At 54.6% G+C, this 20,152-nt stretch overlaps 6 protein-coding genes across 6 annotated transcripts; 1 reads left to right on the top strand and 5 right to left on the bottom strand.

Moving 5' to 3' along the window:
* Positions 1–405: 405 nt before the first annotated feature.
* LY79DRAFT_587694 (cenp-O kinetochore centromere component) lies at positions 406–1,339 on the bottom strand (the record flags this gene model as incomplete). The annotated part of the gene is made up of 2 exons (XM_060560805.1): positions 406–1,214; positions 1,270–1,339. The coding sequence occupies 2 exons, from the start codon at positions 1,337–1,339 to the stop codon at positions 406–408; spliced, it is 879 nt and encodes a 292-aa protein (XP_060417655.1).
* Positions 1,340–2,618: 1,279 nt separating this feature from the next.
* Positions 2,619–4,391, top strand: LY79DRAFT_587693 (acetyl-CoA transporter 1; the record flags this gene model as incomplete). The annotated part of the gene is made up of 2 exons (XM_060560804.1): positions 2,619–4,006; positions 4,058–4,391. 2 exons carry the CDS (start codon positions 2,619–2,621, stop codon positions 4,389–4,391), a joined length of 1,722 nt encoding a protein of 573 aa, XP_060417654.1.
* LY79DRAFT_32268 (DNA/pantothenate metabolism flavoprotein) lies at positions 4,306–5,865 on the bottom strand. Its single transcript, XM_060552426.1, has one exon. It carries the CDS (start codon positions 5,762–5,764, stop codon positions 4,601–4,603), a length of 1,164 nt encoding a protein of 387 aa, XP_060417653.1. The 5' UTR covers positions 5,765–5,865; the 3' UTR covers positions 4,306–4,600.
* An 826-nt stretch (positions 5,866–6,691) lies between these two features.
* Positions 6,692–8,242, bottom strand: LY79DRAFT_508603 (major facilitator superfamily transporter; the record flags this gene model as incomplete). The annotated part of the gene is made up of 2 exons (XM_060553960.1): positions 6,692–7,599; positions 7,669–8,242. The coding sequence occupies 2 exons, from the start codon at positions 8,240–8,242 to the stop codon at positions 6,692–6,694; spliced, it is 1,482 nt and encodes a 493-aa protein (XP_060417652.1).
* A 4,189-nt stretch (positions 8,243–12,431) lies between these two features.
* On the bottom strand, positions 12,432–14,221 carry LY79DRAFT_32169 (uncharacterized protein). The gene is made up of 2 exons (XM_060552414.1): positions 13,114–14,221; positions 12,432–13,048 (listed from the first exon to the last, which is right to left on the bottom strand). The coding sequence occupies exons 1-2, from the start codon at positions 13,938–13,940 to the stop codon at positions 12,811–12,813; spliced, it is 1,065 nt and encodes a 354-aa protein (XP_060417651.1). The 5' UTR covers positions 13,941–14,221; the 3' UTR covers positions 12,432–12,810.
* A 1,050-nt stretch (positions 14,222–15,271) lies between these two features.
* LY79DRAFT_32193 (uncharacterized protein) lies at positions 15,272–16,834 on the bottom strand. The gene is made up of 2 exons (XM_060552416.1): positions 16,670–16,834; positions 15,272–16,600 (listed from the first exon to the last, which is right to left on the bottom strand). The coding sequence occupies exon 2, from the start codon at positions 16,593–16,595 to the stop codon at positions 15,525–15,527; it is 1,071 nt and encodes a 356-aa protein (XP_060417650.1). The 5' UTR covers positions 16,596–16,600; positions 16,670–16,834; the 3' UTR covers positions 15,272–15,524.
* Positions 16,835–20,152: the final 3,318 nt, after the last annotated feature.

Below are 20,152 nucleotides of genomic sequence, written 5' to 3'. Positions count from 1 at the left end.
CATATACGAGCCGGAAGGCCTTGGTTGACGATCTCTGGTGCTGGGACCCGACAGCACAGCCTCATTTGACATATGCAAAACTTGCCGCGGCGGAAAATTTCGAGAGTTTGGGACCGGTTGCCGCCCCGAGAGCTTGACTCATAGAACCATTCTGAGAGGCCGGAGTTTTTGGAGTAGGGTCGACAACTGTCTCGAGGTGGGTCCTTTTCACCAGGATCCGGGTGCATCTAGTTTCCAGTCGATATGGTGTGACTTGGGAACGCCCCAAGTTTCCCTCATAAAGGTAGCCATTGGGCAATACCAGGACCCTGTGGACGACCCGTTGGATTAGAAGCCAGGTGTACGTCGTTTGACTTGCGGCCTGAACGGCAGACTTCAGAACCTGTCATTTCTGCTTCCACCGCCTCAAGTGCTCGTCAACCGCTGTGCAACATCCTCCACACGATGGCTGTCGCCAAGAAGGTCTCTTGTGGCTCCTCGATCACGTCCTTCTGAACCAAGCACAACAAGCTTTTGGATCTGCCCATCCTCGCTCATGACGAGCCTGCCTGCCCTGCCATCGGCCCATTCGATGCTGATCTGCTTGGCTTCAATATCGGCGGCTGTGACACTGGTGACCGCCCGCTCCGAGTCTTCGTCTGAATTGTCGCTGCCACGTAGACCAGCTGCCTTCTGCAAGTCACCGATAACGGCGGTACGGTTGTGGAACCTCACAATCTCCCTTCTTAATGTGCGGACGAAACAAGACAGGTCCTGAGGTTTCTGTCCTTCGTCGTCGGCCGGCTTTGGTGCTGGGAGATGACGTGCAGCAAGCGCTGCTAGTGGAATACACGGAGGGACGGTGTGTCGGTGGACTCGCAGGTGTCGGGACTCCTTGTATGGCCGGTTGAGCATGACATAGTATGGCCTGCGGAACTTGGCGTCGGACATGATTTCGATGCGAATGCCAAGGACGTGACCACGATCAACGGCATTAGGATCGGGATCTCGGACCTTGAAGGTCGTGACTGTCGCGCAGGCTCGGTAGAGACATTGCTGATCGTGTGCGTCTTGGGCCTTGGATCGGGAGAGGACTTGGTCGCGGGCCGGGTTCGGCTCGGGGGGGAGCGCGAGGGCACTACGTTTCTGCTTGTCGTCTTGCAGAATGGCCCGCGTCGACTCGGAAGAGAGGAGAGCTGTGGCTTGTACTTTCAACTCTTTTTTCAAAGAGGCAGCTGGCCGTACCAGCAGTCAGCAACTGCGTGGAGTTTGAGTGGCTTCATTACCTACCTTTGGCTCGGAGGTCATTGATCTCTTGGGTGAGGGCCTCGGCGGCAGCATCCTGCGGTTCTGTTGACATGGCGCATCCAGTGTGCGACTCGGATCTAAAGCCGCAGCGATGTGGAGGAAACTAAATGATTGTCGTGGCCAGCGATGACGTGATCCGGGTGCTCGACGCGGTTGACGCGTCTTGGTGAAGTAGTTGACATTCGTTACTATTCAAGAAGCGCGACGTAAACACAGACGAGTGATCAGACAAGCTGATAGTATCCCCCCCCTGTCAACCTGAGAGTACCGTGCACGATAACTGTGATAAACCTCAGCAGACAGTGGATCTAGTGATAACACAACTATCTTAGAGGCAAAAGGGATAGTCTTGGCCCATCCCGACCCAGAGCGCAGCGTAGGAAGCAGGGTAGGTTAGTACCATTCCAACTTGCCCCGGCGGAGCTATTTTAGACTTAAAAACCAAATCAAAAAATCTAAGAAAACTGGATTTGAACCTGCAGCCTTTAGGATATGAGGTTTATCGCTGTTATCGTGCACGGTACTCTCGGGTTGACAGGGGGGGACACTATCAGCTTGTCTGTAAACTCCTTGTGAGGACGCTTATCTAATCTTCTATCTTATCACGTCTCGGTCATCCAAATGAGGCATGGTACTAGGGGTCCCAGGCAGCATTTCCGGGTGGCTTTGCTAGAGTGGAGCACGGTTGGGCCGCCTGGGTAAGCTTCTCTGCATATTCTCCGTTTGTCCTTTGCCTTCGAAGTATCGTCGCATTCAAGAAACACTCTTGTTATCTTGAGGTGCTTCGGTAAAATCCGCATTGTTTCGGTCCACGTTGAACTCGGGTCCTTTTCTCTTACCCGACTTCATTCTTACTCTTCCTTTTACCTACCGTCATTTTCTTTTTGACCCCGCATTTACCAATCGGTCACATTTCATTCTCTCTTTGCCACTGGCGTTTCCTAAAAAGTGCCAAAGGCCACGGTTGCGCTTTCACTCGTCCCTCTTCTTCTTCTCCCGTCCTTCCTTCAACCAGCACACCCGCACAGGAAGCTAGGCTCTCGATCGCACGGCTGCCTAGCGTCAGTTTACCTGTCATTGGTTTAAGGCTTTTTTGTTTAAGACAGTTTCGCCTTGACTCCCACGGACGTTGCTCCACCCCGACCTTATCTTGTCCTCCCTCTCTGGACAAAGAAACTCGACTTTCTCACGACACCCAACTTGTCGCATAAAGTCTCGCAATCCCTATTCCTACACTTTCAACACCGCCGGAATTTTTCATTTCCTGCTACGAGACAGAGCCGCGACGTCACACTCAATTCAACAGCCATCCATTGCAACCCAAGCCCCAAATGAGCGTCCGAACACGCCGGAACAAATCCGTGAAGCGAAAAGCTTTGGCCGATTTATCTGTAGATACGGACGGCACGAATGGTCACACCAACGGCACCATGAATCAGAATAACGTTGAATACCGGCGCAAAGTCGCGGCTTCCGACTCCGACACAATTACCGCGAACCACATCTCGCGCGAATCCTTCACCCTCGACGACCCCGTTCCCAAGACCCCCGTCGCCAATAACCACGGCTTCTTCGAGCTTCCGGTACAAGACCAGAGGAACTTTCTGCTGTTGGTGCTTCTGTACTTTCTGCAGGGCGTGCCCATGGGCTTGGCGGGCGGTTCCGTGCCCTTCCTCATGAAGGACCACATGTCGTACAGCGAGATTGGAATTTTCAGTCTGGCCTCATATCCGTACTCTTTGAAGCTTCTATGGAGTCCTATTGTGGATGCAGTCTGGAGCCCCAAGGTCGGTCGCAGAAAGAGCTGGATTCTTCCCATCCAGCTGCTCTCCGGGTTGGGTATGTTGTGGCTCGGGTCGACTGTGGAAAATATGATGGCCAACACCGGTAAGCCCGGCGGCCCTACCGTGTGGAACTTCACCGGGTGGTGGTTCTTCTTAGTTTTCATGTGCGCCACCCAGGATATTGCTGTGGACGGCTGGGCCTTGACCCTCCTAACACCCGGAAACGTTTCCTACGCGTCTACCGCGCAGACTGTGGGTCTTACTGCCGGTCACTTCTTGTCTTACACAGTCTTCTTGGCATTCAACTCCAAGGACTTTGCGAACCGCTACTTCCGCAGCTCTCCTTTGGATCACGGACTGATGTCTCTTGGTGGATATCTTACTTTCTGGGGCTGGGCCTACATTGCCATCACTATCGGGCTGTCTCTCTTCAAACGCGAGGAGAAGACCAAGAACGAGGATGGCATCTGGGATGTGTATAAGATCATGTGGGGTGTCCTCAAGTTGAAGAACATCCAGACCATCATCGCCGTCCATCTCATTGCCAAGATCGGTTTCCAGGCCAACGATGCTGTCACGAACCTCAAGCTTATCGACAAGGGTTTCGGTCAGGAGAACATGGCTTTGACGGTTCTCATCGACTTCCCTTTCGAAATCGCGCTCGGATACTACGCCGGCAAGTGGTCGCAAGAGTATACTCCTATGCGTCTTTGGTGCTGGGGATTCGTGGGCCGTCTTGTTGCTGCTCTCATCGCTCAGTTTACTGTCACCATTTTCCCGGCAGGCGGCGTCACCCCTTGGTATATGCTGATGGTCATCGGCGAGCATGTCTTCTCGACTTTCACCAACACGGTCATGTTCGTTGCCGTCTCAGCTTTCCACGCTAGAATCGCAGACCCTGTCATCGGCGGCACCTACATGACTCTCCTGGCTACGTGAGTCGACTCTTGCTCTCTGCTACAGTGCCTATGCTAACATATCATCAGTGTCTGCAACCTTGGTGGTACCTTCCCACGCTTCTTCGTCCTGCGTCTGGTCGATTACTTCACCGTCGCAACCTGCCATCCCGGCAACCCCACGGATCTGAGCTCCCTCAAGGGTCCAGTCATCATCGAGCCCTTCTCATGCTCCCTGCAATCTGACAAGGAGAAGTGCGTTGCCGGTGGTGGTACTTGCGATATGGTGCGCGACGGATACTACTTTGTCAACATCATCTGCGTCATTTTCGGCGTCGTCACATTTATGCTTTACATTCGCCCTAGAGTCTTGCATCTGCAGTCACTTCCCATGAGGGCGTGGCGCTTGTCGCCTTCCAAATAAGGGATGCGCGGACTGTGGATTAAAAAAAAAGAAGGTTTATGTTTCATGTTCTAGCATCGCACAGCGAACGGTTTGGAGGCCTTTGGAAAGACAAAAAACATATGTATCCGAATCCTTTTATTACCGTGTATGCGCGCTATGCCGTTAGCTACGTGACGCTCGCCAAAGTCTGTCAAAAACACAACGTCTCCCGTTCAACTGAAATGTCGTCACTTTTGCAGCGACTGAATGTGCTGCGAATGCAAATCCTGCACGGCGGGAATGATCAAGCTCTCGATCTCCACCTCCGGGTCGCCCTCCGGCAGCGCGCTCGGGTCAAGCGGCTTGTCCTCCCACGCCTCGGAACCGTCACCGGCGGGGCACTTGCGCTGGGCGCTCGGCACGCGGACCCACCGGTCGGCCTGTCCCGGGGCAACGAACACGACCTCCCACTTGCGCGTGGACAGCAGGTTGCCGATGACGAGGTGGTGTTGGTACCGCTCGAGCGAGTACTTGGCCTTGTGCACGAGGATGGCCGGGTCCGTCTCGAGCTTGAAGCTGACGACCATGCCCTGCGGCGCCCAGCCGTCGACGAGGTTCTGGAGGAACTTGGGCACGGGGTCGAGGTCCACTATGAGGCGCTTGGAGCGGGGGACCTTGGGGGAGGAGTCAAAGTTGTCAAAGGTCTCCTCGTCTTCCGAGCTGGCACCGTTGCCGTTGCCATTGCTGTTGTCTTTGACGGGCGCTACTGTGGCGCCCGAACCGAACGATTCGGTGGCGTTGGTGGACTGGATCTTGTGCTCGGCCATGCGGTCCTGGGGGAGAAAGAAGTCCGAGACGGCGGCGGCGAGGTAGAGCAGCGCCGAGGGGCCCAGGGGCCTCAGAAGCCCGGCGATGGCACGCAGCTCAAAGAGGTAGTCGGTAATTGTCGTGAACGGCAGCATTAATAGCATGTTGTTGCGCTTGGCGGCCGTGTACTTGCGCAGCACGGCGCGCATGCGCTCCTGGTGGCCCGGGTTGGCGACGACGGTGCCATCGTCGCCCTCGGCCAGGAAGTCCAGGAAGCAGTCGGTGGCGTGGGAGTAGTGGCGCGAGTAGGGCTGCAGGGAGAACTGGCGGTGCAGGAAGATGACGGCGTAGCCGGCCTCGAGGAAGTACTCGGCCGAAGTGGCGCCGCGGGTTCCCGCGGAGAAGTTGTCGATGAAGCGGACCGTCTGCTTCTCGAGCGGAACAGTCGTGCCGCCCGAGGTGACGAGGACGATGCGCCGCGAGGAGGCCGCGTGGTGGTCTATGAAGGAGCGGGCGGCGGCGACATGGGACTCGAGGTTCTTGGGGGGAGGTTGCGAGGAGAAGTAGGCGTCTTCTTGGCGCTCGGTTTCATTAGGGGCTGACATCTTGGCCCTGGTAAAGAAGTGACAATCGGAGATGGTAATGGGTGCTTCCCTCTATATGCAAGAACGTGCTTGGTATCAATGCCAGGGAGGATGGGGTGAGATTGGTTGTATGAGTAAGATCTGCGGGCTCGTCAGGGAACTGACACGCAAACACACACGTCATAGGTATCTTCGATTGCTAAACAGCCCCTCAATGTCGTTAAGAGTGTAAACCGCGTCAGCAGCGCGAATCCATGACCTGACCCAGCACAACCTCTTCCCTCCGGTACAATCTTATCTGACGTGTCTTACATGTCACTCACCTTGTGTTTATGATGTCTTTGTGAGGCACGGAAACAGCAGATATGAGAGTGTGTACAGTGCGACTGCTCTTGCAGTATCTCCGTCAGCTCAAAATGGAACAAGCGAGCCGATCGAATAGAGATAGCTTGAGAAGTAAGGGGGGTGAAGGAAGTGACGAGGGTTTTAATCCGTCGTTTCCATCGCCGGTTCGGTTCCTCCGCACGGCCGGAAGGAGGCCCGTGCACCACCGACCCGCACCTCCGGGATGGAATCTGCTGCGGATTTCTGGGAACGTACTTGCTTCGGGGCTTCGCGACGACGTCCCGTCGGCGGCCCCATCGCTTGTGCGGCAGTGCACATTTCTTACACAACTTCCTCATCGGCGTGTGGGTATTCACTCGGCCCCGATAGCCGATCATCAAGGTTTCAACCTGCCTGCCGTCATCAATCATGGTGTAACGAGGCAGACAGACCAAATTTGTGTGAAATTATGGTATTATAAAGATTCGGTTGCAACTATATGGGTTTGATCATAGTCTTGGGTCTATATACAACATTATCTGAGTTTATTTACAATCTTTCGTAAAATTTGGTTGGAACTGTAACCAGATCAACAGTAACTTGTTTTCTCTTTCTGTCTTTCCCTTAAAAGATTCCCCAAATGTTCTTCCCCACGCAGACAATCTTGGCAGCCATCAGCGCCACAAGGGCCAGGACGTACGTAAGGCCGGTGAAGAGGATGACGCCCCAGTATCTTCCGCCACTCGCTGAAACGATCTCGCCGCCCACAGGAATTCCAACAAGGCACGCAATTGACACCACGGTGTACGTTGTCGAGTAGTACCGCCCGTAGTGCTGCGTTTTGCACAACCTGCCAACGCATACGGGGCTAATGCTAATGTTGTTTCCGGTCGCGAACCCGAAAAGCACCGCGAAAACCACGACGCCCGCCGTGGTCGAGCCCAAGGGCAGCCAGATAGCGAAACACGCGATGATAGCAAGCACGATGGCAGCCATGTTGCTGTTGAAGGGGCCCGCCTTGTCTGCCCACCAGCCGGGCAGCGCCCTGCCGACGACGCTCCCAGCGTTGAGGATGGGCAGGATGGAGAAGGCAAAGGACTCGCTGAACCCCTCGCTGAGCATGTAGCTCGAGATATACGTCAGGGGAATGAACAGCGCGAACTCCATGAGGAAGATGCTCGCCGTCGTGAGGCTGAAGGCGGTGCTGCGGAAGATGCGCGGGTCCGGGTGGGGGCTCGCGTTGCGCGCGGGCGGCAGGCGGGAGCGGATGAGGAAGTTGGAGGCGCCACAGAGGAGCAGGCAGATGAAGCCGACGGCGCGAATGGTCCAGCCCCAGCCGATTCGCGGGAAGAGCGACTGCATCATGAGAGGAAAGACTATGCCGCCGATGGAGCCGCCCGTGGAGGCCATGCCCATCGCGAAGCCGCGGCGAAGCTTGAACCAGTGGCCGACGGCGGCGATCGAGGGAGTGAAGACGAGGGAGCTGCCGAGGCCGCAGAGGATGCCGAAGGCGAGCATGAAGTGCCAGTATACTGGGAAATTGTGAGCCACTGCCATGAGGAAAGCAGGCGGGGAAGGAAAAGGGCACGAAAACGACTTACACGTGCAGATACTCAGCAGCATGACGCCGGCCACGAGACATACCGTGCCGGACAAGATAAGCCACCGCGGGCCATAACTGTCAAACACGGGACCGATGTAGATGCCGCCGAAGAAGCACAAGAAGTTGTACACGGAGAAGATCCAGCCGATGGTGCCCTCACTGTACCCCTCGAGCTGGTGCGTCGCGACGTACGTCTGGAAGATGGCCAGGCTGTTCATGATGCCCAGCGCCGAGAACAGCGCGAGCCACGACCCGAGCGCGACGGACCACGCGCGGAGCCCGCCCTCGGGGTACGCCTCGTCCTCGGCGGCCGTGTCGGTGCGGCCAAGATAGTCGTCGCCCTCCTTGCCGCCGTGGCCCTGCTGCTGGCGGGGGTCCTGCCCGTAGACGTCGCCGCCGGCGCTGGCGACGGCATTAGAAACGGAGGGGATCAAGTCGTTGCCCAGGGCGGCGGCGACGCCGTCGTGTGCCGCGCTCTCGGTCTTGCTCGGGAGCGGGAAGTCATAGCTGCCGTAGTCGGGCTCCGGGGTGAGGTAGCCGCCCGTGCGCTGGGCGTCCTTTTCCGGGTCCATGAGGGGGATGGGAAAGAAGCGAGGGCGGGAATTCGTTTTATGTCTCGTTCTGCCTGCCTTGAGAGTTTCTGCTTTCTTCTCAGGAACCTGTCCGTCTTTCTTTTTTTATTTTGTTTTTCCCGACGTCTCGTGTGATCCTTTCCTTCCCGCCCGTCTGTGTATACTCTTCCTAGGCCGTTTCCCCCCTCTGTATCGACTTTCTTTTTTTCACTCCCTCTCCTTTTTTTGCTAATTGCGCCCTTTTGGAGTGAGTGGACCATAAAAGAATTATCGTCGAAACGAGGTTGTTGTGACAGTGATGGGAATAGTCCGTTTCTTGTAGGACAGTATCAAGGTTTGGAATGGACGTCGAGTATTATCAACATCCAAGATGCCGCCGACCAGCCGCCCGGTTGCGGAGCGGCCGAACAAACCGACTTGAGATTTCTAGTTCCTCCTTCCGCTCCTTGCCTAGTCGATCTCGGCTAGAGTAGACTGGTCACAGGAGAGGGAGGGAAAGGGAGGGGTAGTGGCGGCTGCGTTTGGACAACAAGGTGTGGTGAGTTAGGTGAGTTTGATGCAACTATCCAGCCATTCATTCAATCATTACTACGCAAACGTTTGAAAGCAAGAGGCGAACGACATGCAACATAAACGAGAGAGCTAAGAGAAGAATCGCTAGTTAGTAGGTATAGTGCAGTATCATAGAAAAAAAACTTTTCCCTACCCCCGTGTTGCGTTGGATCGGGTTCCGACGTTCGGCCCCGGGCGACCGACAACCGCTGTGAGGTAGGCAATGCAGACAGGTTAGTTCCAGACGCTTCGCTAGCTGGGGGTGGACCGTTATGGATCCGGCCTCAACTCTCGGCTCGTTACTCCGCGTGAGTTGGAGTGTGGGCTAACATCGTCTGATTGCATATACCCGCACTTGCGCACTTCTTTCCAGGTTGAAAGGCGTGGAAGGTATGCTTCGATACATCTCTAGTATCCGGGTTGGTTGATGGGTTCAGGTGATTGACACAACAGTCACAAGGAGGATAGACAGGTCGGTTTCGATATGTGGTGGGTGGTTGACTGTCAAATGTCAGTACAGGGTGTGGTCAAACGGACCAATAGTGTGTTTCGATTAGTCGTTGAAATGCTTTGCAAGCTTTCTTTCTCCAGCCAACCGCCCCCCCGACTTCGCCATCCATTTCCCTTCCCCACTACCACCGGCCGGCCGCCGTCGCCGCGGGAAATCACAAACACCGAGGACCACAACCCACCCGACACATGGCGGCGAAGTCGCATGCTGCACGAATGCCTAACAGCAATCGACGGTCACGGGCACGAAACTGGCGGAGAAGCCTCCGTAGCCCCCGATTGCTTGAATTTGCCTGCCTGCTCCGGCCCAGCTGCATAAACGCGCAACGGCACTACATACGGGCTTGAAGCCAATTCGCTCGTCGGACAACGCCATCGCGACCAGCATGATCTGGCCGCGCCGATTGGTTTTTTCGACGATTGAGATGAGATGACGCTCCGATGCCTCACATCTTCCTCGAACAAGCAGTTGAAACGGCTAGCCAAGGGAATGTCGACACAATGTATAGAGTGCAGTGACGTCCGGAAACAAATGGGCAAACCCTCTAAAGGCGAGAAGGAAGGATCCCGGTGGAATCCACACTACCTAGTATAAGGCTAACTAACGGCAGGGGGGATGACACCACCCGCAAATCGTCGTTCGGCCGATAGCGGAATGCTAGGGTTGGGGTTCCTTGATCATAGGATTCTCTTTACTTTCCCTCTCCCCCCTTGATCTGGTCATTCGCCCCCACCTGCCGCAGATCGTTGAAAGTTTTCTGTTCCCTACGGTATGTGTCGGCCCCAGCCGCTGCCAGATCACCGGACCGGCCTCAACTTTTATTGTTCAGCCTGTAGTTTACCCGGTCAGCAGACGCCACTGTGCCGCATCATTACATAAGACAAGCCTCGAACCCGGGATCTGCCGCCTGGCAGAGTCTGGGCGCTGCGAGTCTTGGGGCCAAGAGTCTCAGACAGACAAAACGTGCGCACCTGGTCTGTGCAGAGCTGACAGTGACAGTGCCGCCCTCCCGGAAAAATACCATATCCCTTACCCGATCCAGTCCACCACGAATCGTGACCGCTAACCCGCCTTCAGACTAGTTCGACGCTAAGTACTCACATCAGCAGCTTATCTGATAGCTCGATGCAGGCCTCGTAGTGCAGTCCTCCCCACTATCGCATCACCGGCCACCAGCGCAGCCCGGGGATTGCTCCATGTCGCCGACAAACACCCAGACATCCCAGGGCAAACTTTGGCTTTCGGGTTTACGAATACATAGTAAGCGACCAGAATCACCCCTCCTCCTCCTCCTCCGTCACGTCGTCGTCTTCATGCTGTTCTACGCGCGCTGTGCCACACCGCCGCCCGTGCTGTGTCCTTGCCTGCCATAACCCACCTCTTGTCTAGGGGTTGTTTCTTTTTTCTTTCTCCTTCCTTTTTCTGTTGTCGTTGCGATGCACATTAGGGGGTCAGCGTCGATCGAGGTCAGAATCCGACCAAGCCCCATCATAGTGGAGTTTCCGCGCCGCCCCTCTTACTGCCCCTTTTGACCTAGGCTGCGAGATATTGCGCTAGCCAATCCAACCGCATGGAGACTTCTCCGAAGGCTAGCTAATCTTTTGGTGGAGGTGGCATCCGCTTACAGTACCCGCGGAAGAATGTTATTGAGGGCGAATAAACGCTGACGACAGCAAGGCCTCGGCTAGACACGCCCGAACAGTCCCCCCCTCGGGCCTTGTCCCTCTGGAGTGTGCCGAAGTTTGGACATTTCGCCTGGTTCCAAGCTACCCGTGGTCATATCCCTATTCGCTTCGGACCTGAACTGTCGGCCGATACTCCATACACCGACCAAGGCGCGCGCGCCAACCCACCCACCATTGCAACCTCTCTCTCTCCACTTCCCCTTCGTGCTGAATCAAGCGAGAAACAAGAGAGGAAAAGATAAGGCCCTAAAAACGAGCGGCACAGTGTGCCTAGGGTGCGTCGGTTAGCTCGAAAAGGGCTCGTCCAGCTGGTGACGGTCGGGCGAGAGTCTTGTATTCATCGTAGACCTCTGCCGTGGAGAGGTACTCGCCACGTTCGATCGGCTGAACTATGCCAGGGGCGGAAGTGAACAGGGAATGAATACAATAGAACGAGTGTGAAGGCCATGTTTCGTGTTTCGTCTGCCCAGTCTTCATCCATTGTGCTCGGTTCCCCCCCCCCCCCCAAGGGAAGCCCGCACGCTCTCGACCCGGGCCCGTACCGACATGACGCCGCTAGCTACCCAGCCAACCCCCATTCCCGCCCTTCTGCTCTTGTCGTGTCGTATGGTAATGACTTGTTTCGCAGGTCGATGTTATTGTGCTGGGTATTGGACAGGATGCTCATACTGTGTATTCCTCACTGCGTCACTATCGTTGTGTACCTGTGAAGTCTTAGGAGTGACCGCGCTGGATCAGTACCTAAATTTCGCATGTCGACGGCTCGTGTTGGGGCCAAGCACCGTCGTGCCTAGGTCCCTAAGCCAAGGTACAGACCGTGGATGAGATTGGTTCCTCGCCGACACTGGTTTAGCGCATGGATATGGACCAACCGTAAAAAAAAACCACACGCTCAACACATACAGCCAGCTCGTGTGTCTCCGCCTGTTTTGCGTTTTGCGTTGTTTTCGTGTGGTGTGTGTGTGTGTGTGTGTACCTGTGTGACCCTAGCGAGGGACGGCCGTCTCCCTCCGGGTTAGGGGAGAGGGTCGGCGCCTGGAATCGCAGCCAAAAGACGATCATCGAATGGGAGCTCCGAGGACTCGTCAAAGAGGAGGGTCTGGTCTTCCACCGTTGGCTTCCTCAACATGCGCATCGCGTGTCTTTGTGGTCAATATTCAAACTTCCTTGATTTCCCTCCTTTCTTTTGGTTTGTCCGTAACTATGCTGCTGTGTGCCAGCAGTCATTGCCCACCTCTAAACTCGTAAGAGACCGGAGTGTCACTTGGGAATTTCCCATTATCCTCCCTTAGCTGCCTAGATTTTCACTTGGTAACAATACTCATATTTGCGGCTGTAAACCATACCTGTCGCATTCCATCTTCCCCAGTGACTTTAGTCACGAAAAGAGCCCCCAACTTTTCCGTCAACAGCCACCACACTGTCGCCCCTTTTGAGCCTGGATCCGCCGCCGCCCAGGTGTCGTCGACTTCGGCGCCAACGGCGCGAGCCACCACTGAATTGCCGGGCCGAAGCCTTGTGCTAACAGCCACCAGGCACCGCGTGTAAATGTTGCACGCTGAAAATTGACAGTTTCCGCCTTTCACAACATGATACCAATGTCAGAAGAAACCCCAGGCCTGCCCTGTGCTGAAGTGATCCGAAATCCACTGCCAGTTTCTCCGTGTCGGTCACTACGCCTCGAGCTTTCCAATAAATAAATAAAACAGGTGTGCCCTTATGCACACTTCATGCCAGCCGATTGCCCCCTTTCGTTAACTCTATCAGCTCGTTGTTTCCATGCAGGCATGTGTCGATTTCGCTGTGGCAGCATGGATAAGTCAATTCGGTCCTGTCATGTCATCGTTGAGCAAGTGCCTGAGAAAGGCCCCTGGCTCTTTGGGTCGTTCGTTATCCACCTCTGCGTGTGCGTCTACACCCGCCATTTCTTCTAGCTTCACTGTTTCAGCGGAGCCGAGTCGGCCGCGCTCATGTGAGTTGAAGACATCTATTTGGCGTCGTATAGTGTCCAGAAATGCGGATCGGGCCGAGGGATCGAGTTTGGAAACCACCGATTTTCTGGTATCTTGCTGTTAGTAGAAGAAGCAGTGGGGGGGTGAGCCCTTAGGCTAGATCAATATTACAATAGCTCGAAGAGAGATGAGATGTCGTTTAGGGGCGTGCTCGGGAGATGCGTCCCAGCACCCGATGCCCCTGATGCAGGAGGTGTGTGGTCCGCTTGAGTGGAGGACAGTTGCATCAACAAGTCGGCGTTCTTGATGAACTTGACGAGATCTTCGAGGTCTGTTTCGATATTGGCGGTGCGCATACGGCTGATTATCTCGAGAGATTCGGCATCAGAACGCATGGACAGCAGGCGGAAGAGTTCTTCAAATAGGGCAAGGCGTCGCTGCAGCCCCTCATGCTTGGTCTTGAGGGCGGCAAAGCGGGTGACGTCTGGGCCGGCATCGTACTCGCACTTGGTGCGACCCATGCCGGCGCACAAGGAGCACACGGGACGCATGCCATCGCATTTCGATTTCCTTCGACGACATGATGTGCAAGCAATCTTGGTCTGAGGGCGGCGTCTAGGTGCACTGGGCGTAGAACCGGTGGCGGATTGCGGGGTCGACTCCCGCTCCGATGAGGCGCTGCTGGCTACTGTTGGGCCTGCGGGTAGAATGTCTCGCTGGGGTTTCATCGTGACCTTGAGCATACGAAGGCCTCGGGCGGGCCTGGTGGGCAACCAAGTTCGCCGAGGACTGGTGATAGGAGGCGTAGGCGTGTAGTAGTAGCCGTGACGGCGAGATCTCTGGCCGGAAAAGGAATAGGCGTGCGGGTGGGCGAATCCAAACAGAGAGAGGGCAGAACCAGAGCCGGAGCCAGAGCCAGAGCGGGCCTCAACCGCAAGAGCAGATCCGCCCGCCGCTTCGCTTCGAATGTCTCGATTTTCTGGTATAGAGCGCGTCATACTGCCGACCCGCCGGCCATTCTGATGATTGGTGTTTCGGGTCGGAGTCGATGTGTCGTGTGTCGTGCTGGATTTTGTCGATTTTGGTCTTCGGAAAACGTTGAAATGCTACCTCATATCCTTATCGCAGATGCAATTACCTAGCGCCTGTGAGGTAGGTGTATGACGAAATGGGTAAGGCGGCGACGCCAGTAATTCTTGCCAACTCCGGTGCTCAGGGTTGGTGGCCGCTGGGGGTGACGAAGAAAGAAAAGAGAACAAAAGAACAGTGTTGGCTGGCGGTGCAGGTGCTAGTGCTAGCTGGGACCCTCCCCCTCTCTGATTGTTCCAGTGCCGGCAATGCTCTCACACCGGCACCTCCCGACGAAAATGAGGAATATGGAACAGCAGTAATGAAAAAGAAAAAGAGCACGAGACGTGGAATTGGGAGGGAGACAATAATGACATGGACTGGGACGTTAACTTTAGCCTTGTAAAGCTGTCCAAACTTCCATGGACCCGTCTGGCCACGACTCGGCCAGGCCATCAGCTGGGAAAAGCAGCTGTGCGATCTGTTCACCCACTCAGGGCAGGGGTATCGCAGGGGACCAGACACCGCTATGCTTATCGAGAGTTTGCCCGCACATCGAATCCCAGTTGTCGGTTCCTGTCAGCAGCCCCAGGATTGGACGCTCGCAACTGTTTGTCTTGTTTCCTTGTGGTCGCTGAAACCTGACGAAGTGCACGTGGGGGGATGGGGAAAGGGCGGGTGGCAGAGCAGAGGGTATTATTTTCCTCCAGGGTTGGGTTTGACGATGAATGGGACGAGAAAGGGTAAGAAGGCAGCTGAGTGCATGAGAGTAACGATGGCAATGACGACGACGATGATGATGAAGAACAATTGACAGCGACAACGATGATGGCATGACATCATTTGACCCGGACGTCGAGAACCGACCGCGAGATGCAATGTGCTTCGTGTGTTATGCTGAAGCACGCATGTGTGGGTGCGCTATGGCCAGGCCCGTGACAGTTGGTTGGTCGGAGACGCATCCGCGAGGGACAAGCCAGCCGCCAGCTTGACATATGATATCTGGACGTGGCTGCCCCTATACTCGGCATAGCTCGACGCGCCGACATCATCTTCGAGTGGCCAGCGGAAGAACCAAGGCTGGTTTCATGATAACAATCAGCAAAAGGGATCGAAGAAGAGTCAATCAAAAGAGCTGGTTGTGCGAGGAAACAAAAGACCAAGTGGGAGAGGGATAAGTACGAGAAGAGCGAAGGGGGGGGGGGGGGGGGGGGAGGGAAAAAAAAAAAAAAAAAGAGGGTACCAGACACTACTTACTTTGGTATCCGACAGCACAACTCTTCCATCTCTTACTTAGCAAGTGTATCAGCACAAGCCTTTGGCAGAGGCAAAGTGCCCCCGAACCGAAACTGTAGCCTCCTTCCCTTTTGCGCTTTTCAATGCTTCAAATGCTTGGCTCAGCACGCTCAAAATCATTGCCGTATAGTTGTCGTGTGTACGTGTACTGCGCACGCCTAAAAGCGTAATACAACTCAGAGCCGTGATCCTTCTTTCGCCCTGTTATATGTTAGGGTTCAAGGCGACGGCTGCGATATTGTAGGCACGCCATATCCGGTAACGCTGACGGTGCTGGATGTCCTGGCGATGTATCCCTGGATCATATCGCAATCGCAGCTGCCATGCCCGGTAACGCTGACGGTGCTGGCTGTCCTGGCAATGTATCCCTGGATCATATCGCAATCGCAGCTGCCATGCTGAAGGATCTGGTTCTTCAGGAAGAGCACCTCGTTTTTGAGCGCCGTTACGTAGGCGTCGAGGTACATGTGCTCCTGTGTGACTTGCTTTTCCTTGTTGACCAAATCAACCTCGTACTGCTTCGTCTTCTCGCGACAACGCTTGGCAGCCGCTCGGTTCTTGACGCGATACGGCTTCTTCCTGTCTGTTTCTGCTGGTCCCAACGATACGTCGCTGTCCTTATCCTCGCTGTAGTCCTCTGCCCTTGCTCCTTTGTCCTCGTACGACATTGAGCTGGCGGGAGGGGATTCGCTGGCGCCGCCGACTCCGACCCACGCATTTTTGGAGTGGTTTCGGCTCATCGACACAAGACGCGGATCTACTGGTCTTCTGGCAGGCGTCGTTGCCTGTTTCTTCGTTGCAGTAGCTCTCTGCTCTGGCTCTGGCTCTGGCCCTGGTTTCGATCGTTTGCGACCCTTGGAAGGATGAGGCTGCCGGGCCGGGGCCGTGGTGAGGGGATGATCGGTAGAGGCCGGCCATTGAAGTGGCGAACTGAGGATGGCAGACTGCGTCGATTGAAGGTATTGCTGTTGTTGCTGGAACGAAGACCAGTCTCCCGGCTGCACAGAGCTGGCAGTTGTGCAATGGAGCGTTGGTCTGGTAGCCTCGAAGGACTGACGGCTCTGTTGTTCGGCCTCCCATTGAACGGAGCTTATTGAAACTGCAGAGTTGCCTGGTGAGAAGACTGGCTCAAAGAGTTGGTAGTCCCACCCAGACCACTGCTGACAGAGCTGATCCCCATCAGTCTGCGACAAGAAGGACATCTCCTTCGGGGGTGTGGCATAAGGGGGCAGGGCAATGTACTGTGCCTCAGCCGTCACTACTAGGTTGGGGTAGCCTGACTGAGCCATTGATTCTGGCATGACGGAGATTAGCTGACTTGCGTTCTGAGGACAGGGGACTTGTGTAGGTTCAGGGTGGATACCTTCAGGACCGGCCACCCTGGTGGTGGTAGCAAGATGGCAACAGAAAACGCAAGTCAATGTGACTGATGGTCACACTAGCCGCTACCTTGGCCCGTTATATGACAGATCTGACTGCCAAGGGGGAATAGGGATGAACGCGAGGACGAGGGGGATGAGAGGGAAAACGCTTTGGGTCGAGAGAGCCAGGAGTAAGGCCCAATTGCTGACGTGTGGATGGATACAAGTCTAAGGTTAACAAGAAGACACAGGCAACAGAGGAACTAGGGGTCGAGGAAAGATGACGAACACCGGAGGGGGCAAGGGCATATTTGACTGGGCCGAGTTGGTTGCCAAGAATGACTGTGGACATGCGAGATGGCCGAGATGGGGGTGTTATCCGTTTTAACAAGGGACGAGGCAGAAAAAGGATGGATGGATGGATGGATGGATGGATGGCCACCGAAGGCATGGCCACCGAAGGCATGGTCGCCAACCGCATGGGGGGTGGATTCGCCAGATGTTGCAAATGGCGAATAGGAGATACGTACCGTACTGCGCAAGGCATGCGCAACCCGGCAGCATATCCTTTGACAAGATAGGTGAGGCTCAGTCAAATGTCTAAGTTGGTCTACAATAGTGTTCCAGAAGCAAAACGAGCAAATGCGGGGGGCGCCGATATGTGCTACGATTCGGCATGGTGATGGCAGGGTTCAGGTACCAATCACGATCATACCTCATGTCGATGTCCAGAGCAGCAAGAGCAGACCGGGGGGAAATAATATAAAGAAGATTGGAAAGAGGCTGGACGTCAACTACTGATAGACTTGTTGGGGAGGTTCAGAGGCAAGCAAGCGAGTTGATCAATCGGCCAGTGGTTGTTGTGTACAAGTCGGAACGTATTCCGGAGGGCTCTCGGCTATTGTGATTGGTCACGGACACTGCTCCGGCAATATTGCTTTGGTACTACCCCCAGATGCTGAGTGGATCTCCCCCTACCTCAATCCCCCTCCCAAATCTCTACACTACTGTCGCCCTTTAGTGGACATGCTTCTGCTCTGCCTTGTTCCTTATTCATTTTGGGTGTTGAGGCTTGGAAAAGCCTGAGCATTCATCGGAAGGGGGCATGAATATATAAGTGCGGGACCTAGCTCGCGCATATCTGTCCAGGTATTGCATAACCGATGCCAGTGAAGCATATGCACAGCAGAGCAACCTGTTGTTGTGCCCGGTCTCGCCTGCCTGCGTGACGACGAGGTTGCCATACCTAGCGATCCATGGTCATGGTCCCCTGGCCCCGGGGCGTGCTACCTACTCTTGCCATTTCACGAAACTACTACCCTTGGTACCTGGGCCATCACAGGTAGAAGGGTCAAGATGCAGCCCCCTTACCCTTACAAATACACATTCTGCACATCATTTTCGGAAGAAGCACCGGCGCCACTTGTATGGACCATTCATTCATCATCGGCCCAGCTTACCCGCAGCCTTCTGCATCGATAGTTGCTATATTCTTTCTTTTTTCTTCCTCCCGGAATGCGACCTCTGTCTCGCCTGTCCACCTTGGCTCCGGCCCGATGACCCCATGACAACAGGCCCTGCGGCGAGGGCTTTGGCCCATGTCCCTCCCTCGTCCTATCGTTCTGGGCAGTCTGGCTGCCCGCTCCTTTCTTTTCACGTCAGAATATCTACAGTCCCACATGCTTCGCAAACGAAAACCACCCGCTTGCTGACACCATACGCATCACGGACGTCACCTCAGCGCCGCTACGTATCTTGGTACCATCCATCCATCGCTTTCCAACTTAACTTGCCATGTTGGCAGCTAGAAAAGACCCCCCACGTTGTTCCCTGATGCAACCCCTGCCAATAATCGTGACAGATGCCGTGGTTTCAGAGCCTATATATGACCTCCTCCTCGGGCCTCGACATTTGGATGTTGGGAAGTAACAGGGGCCGAGCATGGCAGTCGATTGTGTTGAGAAACAAAGCGGAAAAGAAATGAGCACTGAAATGCAAGACAATATGTGACAGCCCTCATCTGCAGCGAGTCCGAAGCCCCTCTGCGCCGCACCCTGAGTTCCCTGCATTGCATTCTCCGCATTTGCATTTTGCCCCCCGGCGCAATTGCAAGTACACTACTGTGTACTCCGTACATGCGGACCTTATGCTACCGGTACGTATCACCCCCAAGAGTTTAACTGGCGTCCAATGGAGCGAGAAGGTCCAGGCTGCTCCAATACACACGTGAAGCTCTACTAATACATGGAGCCAGGTGGCAAACCAAGCATGCCAATGCAACTGAGGCGCTGGCTTGGCCATTGGGCAACGCGTGGCTAGGAAAAAGGAAACCTGGTTAACTACCCCACCCTACTTGCGAGACACCCCAACATCCGAGACACTATCATCACCACCATCACCACCACTATCACCACTTATTTCCTCGGGTTTGCCGCCCACCCATATGCAACTTTCGGCCTCGCTAGATGATTCGGATGCGCTGGATTTATCCAGACTATCTATATCACCAGCTTCCATATTTCTTACCCGCTGGATATGCTCTGTAGTAGCAAAGGTGCTATTAGGCGATAGGGGGACTTTCTTCCGCTTCCTACGTGATTGTTGGTCTTCTAGTTAGGCCTGTAACGCGTTGACTTGCCTTTCTATAAGGGCTAGTCTAGATGCCTGCTTATTATACCCCTTTTGCACCTTTCTAGATGGGTGACAAATAGTATAGATATCTAACCTGTCCTAGCCTAGCTGGGTCAACTGGTGTAGTTGATGCCGTAGATCAGCAGATTGATGAGGGGCTGACCATAGGACGATAGATACGGCTTTATCTTACTATTAGCTGCTGGGTTGCTAGCTGGGCTGGCTGGATGATGCCTTGGATACCAAGGGGTATATAGATAGAAGCCGTCTTATAGCAACTGGCTATAATCCTGCTGCCCTCCAGCCACTTCTAATGTTCTAGCTTGTGATAGATGCCTTGTAGGCCTTGACATAACACTCTAGAAATTCACTTTTGCTAGCAACTGTTGAATATGTAACCTAGTCATCTAGATATCTAATCTCCTTGCAATATGCCTGCTTTAATAAGCTAAAGACAACTACATCTAGAGGCTAGAGGACAGCAGAGGAGTGTAGCAGCAGAAATAACAGATAGATGTCATACTACTAGTATTTCCATATAAATTCAGTAGATATATAGCTCTAATAGGTCCTATGGCCTTGTGTTGCGTATGTGTAGAGCTTCTGCCAATGGCGACTTTCACTTCGGCGGCCGGCCGGCCTGCCAGTTCACCAGCGAACGACATCTCCTGCCGTTACGCAACTTCAAATAATTTGACAGCCTCCAGGCAACGTTGGACTAAAGCTTTTTGTCACTTCGCCAGCAGTCAATGGGCACTTTTGGTCACGTGAATTTCAATGTTCTTCAGCAAGTTGGAATCCGAAAGCAAGGGTGTATTATTACACTTTGGGTATCGAGTAAAAGACTTTTCCCC

Source organism: Colletotrichum navitas (genome assembly GCF_030913465.1).
Source record: "Colletotrichum navitas strain CBS 125086 chromosome Unknown LY79scaffold_10, whole genome shotgun sequence".
Lineage (NCBI taxonomy): Eukaryota > Fungi > Ascomycota > Sordariomycetes > Glomerellales > Glomerellaceae > Colletotrichum > Colletotrichum navitas.
Note: the sequence above shows the minus strand (reverse complement) of the source record. Positions and strands in the feature narration are given on the sequence as shown.

Excerpts from the sequence above, each read along its gene's own strand:
- LY79DRAFT_32268 (XM_060552426.1), bottom strand. The coding sequence starts at position 5,764 with ATGTCAGCCCCTAATGAAACCGAGCGCCAAGAAGACGCCTACTTCTCC.
- LY79DRAFT_32169 (XM_060552414.1), bottom strand. The coding sequence starts at position 13,940 with ATGACGCGCTCTATACCAGAAAATCGAGACATTCGAAGCGAAGCGGCG. Across the intron at positions 13,049-13,113 it reads TCATCTCTCTTCGAGCTATT|AAAATCGGTGGTTTCCAAAC; the intron begins GTAATATTGATC and ends GCAAGATACCAG.
- LY79DRAFT_32193 (XM_060552416.1), bottom strand. The coding sequence starts at position 16,595 with ATGGCTCAGTCAGGCTACCCCAACCTAGTAGTGACGGCTGAGGCACAG.